This window comes from Rhopalosiphum padi, chromosome 4 (assembly GCF_020882245.1).
Source record: "Rhopalosiphum padi isolate XX-2018 chromosome 4, ASM2088224v1, whole genome shotgun sequence".
Taxonomy (NCBI): domain Eukaryota; kingdom Metazoa; phylum Arthropoda; class Insecta; order Hemiptera; family Aphididae; genus Rhopalosiphum; species Rhopalosiphum padi.
Genome location: NC_083600.1, coordinates 37,237,893 through 37,246,761, shown reverse-complemented (window position 1 = coordinate 37,246,761; position 8,869 = coordinate 37,237,893). Strand labels below are relative to the sequence as shown.

The window sequence follows — 8,869 nt, the reverse complement described above, 5'->3', positions numbered from 1 at the left end:
ACACACTATTGTTATCATAATAATTATTACTGCAATATTGTGTGTACCTATATACATATTACGTGCATATTAGTTATACACACGCTACTGTACAGGAAATATGTGAATGGGATCATTATCTTAATAGGTGGTCGTGCTATTTGTCGATTACAAATTATTATTATTGTCGATATAGTAGATGAGCATCATTATGATTTATAATATAGCATTCCAGTATTACTATATAGTAAATTGTCTATATTATAGGTACCCGATTACAATGTATATAATATCAAACTACATACTTATTTATTACGCGTTAGCGATTAATTTTAGAAATATTTACGTGCCCATAAGTTTAAACAATGTTTTAATTACTTTATAGTAATTAATAATTATCAATATTATTTATTGTTCCCAGTATCAAAATAATCCATTTACCGACAGATTCAAACGGCTATAAAACTTGTATTTATCTATGTATTTCCTAATTCAAACCAGTGCTTAGCAGATAACAATTTTTTTTAATTCTATGGATAGAAATCGAGTTTTTTATTTAAATTGGAACTAATTATTTTTATTTTTATTTAAATATTTTATTTTTCGATATTATGAGTCCAATGCAAATCGTAATAGGATTTTTTTTATCAATTTAAATACACTTACAAGCTATAGCAGTAAAAGTGTGAACATGGTTTTAGGTTAAGTTAGGCTAGGTAATATTTTAAATTTTTCAATCATTTGAATATTATACCTTAAACGTAGATACTTTTTTTTTTTTTTTAATTACACAAAGTATATAAAGATTCAGTTGCTCATTAACTATAGCCCACCGTGGGATGAGCTTATTAATGATTATGATAAACGATAATATTATTACTAATGAAACAAAACGTTAAATATCGTATAAATTAATTATACACACGAGTAATGTATTCTGAGGTAACAATTTTAAATTAAATTGTGTCATAATCTGTATAATATGTTTCAAGGTGATCAGAACAAGTTTGTTTGAAATTTGAAATGAATAATACGCGTTTGATCATTGTATAAATGACTTCACAATCTTTACATAAAATATTAATATATTATCATACGATTAATTAAAATGAAAATAGGAAAAGTACTTGAGAAGTACCTATATTGTATATACCATACACGTAATACCTATAAACTTATATTATGCTTCTGGTGATACCTACCTGTATATTTATTGTCAGCTGCATTGAGAAAAGTGTTAAATCAACGGTTATATACGTGGGGGTAAACCGTACACGATGACTGGACTTCAACGTTTTCAACAATCACTCGGTCGGACTCACGAATTGGACATAAAAAAAATCCAGGTAATTGCTACGCGTGAGAAAATTACATTTGATTGTTGTAACCGGCGGATCCGAGATTCTGAGATTGTAGAAAGAAATACACCGTATACGTATTATTATGTTGTCGTACGTCAACGACGATACCGCATACACCATATTATACATAATGTATGCGAACAATAACAGGGTTCGGTTTGCGAAAAGATTTCCATGTGTGACGGAAAATAACAACGCTGAAAAGGGTTTCGATGCGCGGCGATTCATATTATTACCTACATAATATATATTATATTAAAATATACATTATGGGAAAAGGTCGAGTTCGATTTAAAATATTATTTACGATATATATTATAGCAATCGTGAAACCCCATTCGGCACAACCGCGGTGGTATTGAGTTATCATCACAATAATAATATATCTGATATATTATAATATAATTTATACGGTTTACGATTCGTGTTTTCGGTAAATATTTAGACGACATGTGGGCACGACGACCGGACACTGGTCGGTCCGGGTCCGAGCGCGTAATCCGTGACGAGGGGATTTAAACGAAGAAATCGGCACGACGTCGTGAATCTTATTGTATACATACACACACACACATATACATTATATCTATTATATTATTATAAAGACACTGTGTATGTGTGTGTGTGTGTGTGTGTGTGTGTGACAGAGGCAATAATAATATTATCGTCGTCGTGCCGCGACGCGTCGGGACTCGCCGTCTGTACATAATAATAATATTATACACATTACACACACACGCCGGCGGCCGAGCACATGGCTGGGGCTTTATTATTATTTCTTTTTCTTTCGTTTTTATTTTTTCTTCTCCTCTCGCCATGATTATTATTATTATTATTATTATTATTATTACTAGCGTGTGTTTCGTAGGTACGGCGGCGGGTTATAGTAAAAACTCGCGCACGCGCAGTGGTAACCGGCGGAAAAACAAACGCGCGCGCAACGGCGTACCGTCATCGGCGTCGTTACGAACCGGTGAGCGCGCGGGGGCAAAGAAGGCGACGGACGACGACAACAACAACAACGTTCGACGAGCGCTGCGCCGGTGGCGGTGCGTTCGCGCACTACGCCGCCGCCGCCGCCGTTGCGAGGCGGGGATAGGCCGGAGCTGCTGCGCGTGCGCGCGCGCGCCCGTGGATGACGTGACCGCCGCCCCTCTCCACCGTCGACCGTACGTCGTATAGTATACGTGACCTCGGCAGCGGTGACGCTCTTACCCGACTTACCCGCCGGACCCAATTCATTCTCTCGCCGTTCGCCGTACACGCAACACTCGCGACGTCTCGTTACGCGCTCGTCGTCCATTTTTTTGTGTCTGTACGTTTTTGTAACTGTGTGTGTGTGTGCCGCTTTCGGCGCGACTCGATCATCGCTATTTACGACATCGTAAACCGACGGTACCCGGTGTGATTTTTTGATAATCGTTCGTTTGTTTATTTGAAAAAATAATTTTTTTTCGTCTCGCGTTCGCTGTTCGCTCTGTGCGCCGACGTCAACCCGTTTTGAGATAGAACTCACGTTAACTTTACCGCCGTCTGTACAGCAGCAGAGCTGCAGTGTGACGGATTAAAGTGCGCCAAATCTGCGGACCAGATCGGTGACGGACGAGAAGAGGTACACCAGAACTAGGCATCTAGAGGAAGAGCGTTATAACCGTCATCCGACGTTATAACTTTTACGGTACGTTCGTGTATATTCGTTTGATTTAAACCCGCCGATCACCATGACCGTTACGTATGGCGTGACGGGAACGACCACCGACGGAGGAGGAGCCGTTAACAACGGCAGGAGAGTGCTTATGGCCAAAACCGATTCCCTGAGCAACGTCAACAACAACAACAACAGCACCAGCGTCAACAACAACAACGGATCCGCGTCGATCACGGGCAAAGCGTCCGTGTTGAGCGTGAGGCGCGTGCTGTTCGGTCCGCCGGCCGATCCCGCGGAGACGCGGGCGTGGCTGGACAGACAGTTGTGCGCGGCCACCGCGGCCGATTCGCGATCGTGGAACTTTGATTTCGTCAACGAACGTCCGCTGCGCGACAGCCCGGCCGACCGTTACGCGTGGGAACGTGTATGTCCGCCGAAGCGTCGCGACGAGGCGGCCGCAACGGATTCTACGACCGCTGCGACAGCACAACAACAACAACAAAGCCGAATGGCTGGCAAGCAGCAGCGACAATCTAAAGTCACAGGTAATAAAAATAAATCATGATAAATATAACGATATTATGATATCATTTTATCATCCTTTCTTTTTCTCCCGGACGGGTCCATAATATAACGTTGTTGAGACGTTTTTTTTTTTCGCAACGGTGGTTTTAGGTCGGATACTTTCTCTGCCGCGTAACACGACGACCGTTGTCTTTCTCCTTTCCCGTGGGCGTAAATATGAGATTATTCGTTTATAACCGGCATTTGTGCGTGTGTGTGTGAAGTTTGAGCTCCCCCATCCGAGAACACAATGGGTGGCACCTGCGCTGTGCGTTTGGGGTGCAGTGAACCTAAGGGTGCCACGCTAGTGTGGGAAAAATGTAATAAAAGTCGTCGACGTGATGGATAATATTGTTCGGTAGGGAGATGAGACTATACTTTTAATATCGGTTTTCAGAATAATTGTACTTTTTTTCGCCGATGTTTTTATCGTTAGGTATTATTATTATTATTATTATTTTTATTATCATCGTCGGTACTGTTATCGTCTGGTGAACCCTTTCCTGAAAAATCGCTTTACGAGCGACCCGGAGAAAATTTGACAGATTTACGCGCTGCCTCCCACCGATTGGTTTCAGTCGATAAAATCCCTGATTACCATCCCTTTTGTGTTCGACTCGTCGGAAGGGTTGTGTGGGGGGGGCCGTTATTGTTTTGAAAAACGGTAACGAATTAAAAAAAAATACATTTTTAAAACTCGAGGATAGAACGTGTGTGTACGCGCGAAATGAATATTAATTATTATTGCGGCGGCGACGCCAGCGGTATAGGTAGTACCGATGTACGATTGTGAAATGGCGCGAAAACGATTTCAGCGTCGAAAGACCTTGAAATTTTTTTTCCGTAGGAACCGCGCATATTTTTTTTTTTTTTTAGGTTATGTAAATTCATTATTATTAATATTGTGTTTGTGTTCGATTGTATACGACGTACGAGCGCGTACGAGGACATAATATTATTATTTTTTTTTTCGACCCGAGAGAGGAGTGTCACTATACACTGTATATTTATACATACATACTACAAGGATCTGCCCATAGTAATATTAATAATAATAAGCTCGCGTTGCATATGTGCACACGTGTTCGGGAGACCGGTTTTTTTTTCGTCCCACACACTCGTACAAATACACATCACACACACACACACACGCCAACGCGCACATAAACATATTATATTATTATATATATATCTGTATGCGCGTATTATTATTGTTGTTGTTGTTGTACATTGGGTGGGGAGAAGAGAACACGCGTATAACGACAGCTCTCGGGACGCGATGTGTAAATTGATGATTAAAAAAAAAAGTATAAAATAAATGGCTATTGCTATAATATTATCATCATCATATAGGTGTACCCCCCTCCTTCGCCGCTGCCCCGCGTACAAACGTACGTAAGTACACTGCGCCAAATGGGCGTGGTCCAGAGAGCTGTGCTCGGTAATAATATTATACTATCGTTATTATCATTAGCGGCCGAGTTGTTATCTGTTTTTTTATTTTTTGTATATTGTATTTTTTTCGTCCCTCTCCTCGGTTCCCCTCGCAACCGCTCTATGAGGTCGCTGCCCTCGGCCCGCTACGACGCTCGAGTAAAATTAGATCACCCCCTCTCTCCTCCCCTCACACGCGCGGCCCTACAACCGTTGTCGTCGCATGACGTGCACACGATCCTTGTTCGTATTTGTGTTGTACTTATTACTATAATATTTTATCGTACCGGTAATATTACTGTAATATGTTTACTAACGTTTACCTTTTGTTTTTTGTTTGTTTCGTTTAGATTTCATGAGCAAAACCAAGAAACGACCGTTGAGTGTTGCCAGCAGGACACTGCGCTCTAACAACAAAGTCTTGGACGAACCCGAGTCGGCAAACAAGAGGAGTCGCCGGTCTGTCGCGACGACGACGACGACGACGACGATGATGGCTATCTAAATCGAAATAGGGAAATAAGGCAGCACAGCTGAGTAAATATATGAGAATAAAAATTAATATAAGAATTGAAAAAAGAATAAAATATAATTTGATTACCCAAAAGTTTTTCACATTTTCGACCCAAAATTTCGAGATCTCCCAAGTATAGATAGTCTTAACTATAATATAATAATGATAATTTATATTTATATATAATCTTCTTCTCCAGGAATCTTCCTGATATCGCACGTTCTTATATGACATTATTTTATGTGTATATTTTTTTTTTTTTTTTTTTTTTAACAAACCCCATCGTTATTGTACAGATGTTTTTAAATTTTAAAAATTTTAAAAATTATGTATTTTTTTTTTAAAAACAATTAATATTTATACTGTTTTGTTTTTTGATCTCCTTCACGAATATTGTTCGGTTTTTATCCACCGCTTATGCGCAGACCAATTTTGTTGTTTTATTTGTCTACGTTATATTACAAATTTAATGAAAAACTTATCTATTAGATGAAAGTTTTTTTTTTAAAAAAAAAAAACTTTTATCCACCATAATATAATTATAATACTATGTTAAGCATATTATAGCTTAATGTCTGTACGTTTAGTATTAGCTCTAGATTTTAATGTTAACGTGCAATTATACATTTAACTCTTTAATTTTAGCTTGTTGAAAAAATCATAAAAAGAGTGGTAAGAAAAAAACATCACCAAAGTGAAGGAAAAAATTAAAAAGTTTTTCGTCAGACAATTTTTTTTTATTCGTTTTTTTTTTTTTAATATGACGATCTTTTTCCATGATTTAATGTATTTCAATTTTCGAGAAGATCTCAATTTTAATGATAAAAATCCAAAGATTCAGTGGTCTCTTTATATCTAATTTTACAATGTCCAAAGAAATATATCTGTCAAAATCCAATTCGCGAATCAAAATTTAATCCAAAGGTGATGTGTATTACAATCGGGTCTTCTACGCAGTCATGATATCAGCGAATTATTTATTATTTGATTGACTCGTCTAACGAGCGACGGTGATTTACAGGGAGAGGTTATATCAGTGTAGATCATTCGCAGTATACATCACCTTATTTTATATTATAATATATCTTATTAATCCGAGCAAGCCAAAAATTTATTTTAAATTTATGCGCATCACAAAATAATAATAATAAAAACGAAAATATAATCTTTAAACAGAATTTTTTTTTCCAATATGGGACTGAAACGATCTCATTGTTTTAACTATTTTTTTACACAAGGTTATTTTGAACAAAAAATTTCTCTTCTTTGTTGTGAAAATATCTTGTATAGACTAATTGTTTTTCTTGTTAGTAAAAAAAAAAAAGAAAAAAGAAAAAAAATGAAAAATAATAGCTCAAAAAATTGTTCCGCTCTGGCTAGTTAGGGCGGTTTTTGTTCTCTATTGTTAAAATTGTTTCTCTGCGTAGTTCGACCTGTGATGTATTATTTGTCTGATCTCAAGAGGGTGGATGGAAAAATTGATATTTTTCATAGGTGCGAATGAATCCATTTTGTATAATATATTATTATTATTATTATTATTATTATTATTATATAATATGTTGTGTTGTAAGAGAAATGGATTTTTTTCAATTTAGACCGAATAACAATTTTTTTTTATTTTATATACATATATATATATATTATATCTAATATATAATCGGTCGTTTTAATAAAAAATTTATATTTTATAAAAAAAATTGTATATACAGTTTATATATATATAGGACCGTGTTGTTTTTTTTTTTTAATCGACAGTTTTTTTCATTAGATTTAGATAGACTTTAGACGATACTTTGAACGTAGAAACTATTTGTCTTAAGTTTTAGAATTGACATAATTATATTATATTATTATTTATTATATATGTAAAAATTATAATATATTATATTATATATTTATGTAAAATATATATATATAAAATATATACATATATAATAAGAAATACTTATTTTAGTTTAAAAAAAATATAACAATATTTAAATATTTAATTTTTCGTGTTGATTCAATTTATCCCGACAAATCAGGCATCCAATCGAAGGTACTACTTTATCCAAACCTATCATTTTCATAATCCTTTACACTCGTTTTTGTATGTATTCCATTGCAACTCATAACTACAGTGTGTAACATTGTCGTTTGATTGTGTTATGTCGACAGACGGCGGGACTCGCCTTTTATATTCTGCATGCCTGCGTGGATAGAAAAAAAAGAACATCTTTTCAATCGTATGCAACACCAATATGTGTACATTCTCCTATAGGTCGCCATCGATCTGCAGTAATGTTGTACAAGAACAACCCAGTGGATAGACCTACTCGTCTACTCGTGCTTCGCGGTTTTAGCGATATTGTATATAAAAAAAGAAAGTCAACCATAACTGGTAGAAGAAACGTCCAGAATTACTGTTTTATGATAACCTATATAGACTATGGCTAAGTATTACTACAGCTATTACAGCCTGTAGATATATAGTAAAGATAAAGTATTCACGATTTGAGTAATTTTACAGTAGTCATCTTATCCCACACCTCACAACATCGACTATACTGATAAAAAAAAGCTAATAATAAAATGGTTTGTATTTATTGTATATTATTATTTTGCATCGGCTTTGGAATCTGCCTCAGTGCTTTTCCTCTGATATTTGCCACTGTTGCATATTATGTTTTACAATATTAAAATTATTAGATTGGTAGAAAATGTTATTTTTATTAAATGTCGTTTACATTTCACATTTTTAAAAATAATAAAATAAAAAGTATACTAAGCACATATTTTTCTTAGAAAGTAAATACATAACTTATTCTTATCAAATTTTAAATTCAAATAATAATGTTCATATTTATAATCTGTAAAAATAAAATTAAGTTTATAACAGTTTCTTATTAATTATCAGCAGTTATTTATCAGGATTACCACTCCCGATAACGGAACAATATTATTATTATTTTTTATTTGTACCTATCATAGAAAATATGGGTTTTGATTGATAAAAAATATAGCATTATAGATACACAGTAGTACACACCGTACGATTTTGTACAATACACTATTGTACAAAATGTCAAAATCTATAATTTGTTTTCGATTTCGGTTTTTCATATCTATTTCTTTGTTATTGTTTTACTAGTTTTCTTAATTTTTTTAAATTTATTAATATTTCATAAAATCGTATTTCATCCGTTATGTGCTTAATGTAAAGACTAATATAATAATAATGTAAAATTACGATGACTCGAAGATTTTTAAGGTTTTGATGTATATATAATTACTTTGCTTAATGTTTTCAAAAGTATAAAAATGATTATTTTATTACAACCATGATACGGGTAACAATATAGTTCGTGTGAGAGAAGCTTTTCGAAA

At 35.0% G+C, this 8,869-nt stretch overlaps 1 protein-coding gene across 1 annotated transcript; it reads left to right on the top strand.

The window, feature by feature from the left end:
• The first annotated feature begins 2,536 nt into the window (after positions 1–2,536).
• On the top strand, positions 2,537–6,840 carry LOC132931036 (cyclin-dependent kinase inhibitor 1B-like). The gene is made up of 2 exons (XM_060997227.1): positions 2,537–3,533; positions 5,337–6,840. Exons 1-2 carry the CDS (start codon positions 3,062–3,064, stop codon positions 5,489–5,491), a joined length of 627 nt encoding a protein of 208 aa, XP_060853210.1. The 5' UTR covers positions 2,537–3,061; the 3' UTR covers positions 5,492–6,840.
• The last annotated feature ends 2,029 nt before the right edge of the window (positions 6,841–8,869 follow it).

Coding starts and splice junctions, on each gene's coding strand:
- LOC132931036 (XM_060997227.1), top strand. CDS start 3,062: ATGACCGTTACGTATGGCGTGACGGGAACGACCACCGACGGAGGAGGA. Junction 3,534..5,336: donor GCGACAATCTAAAGTCACAG/GTAATAAAAATA, acceptor TGTTTCGTTTAG/ATTTCATGAGCAAAACCAAG.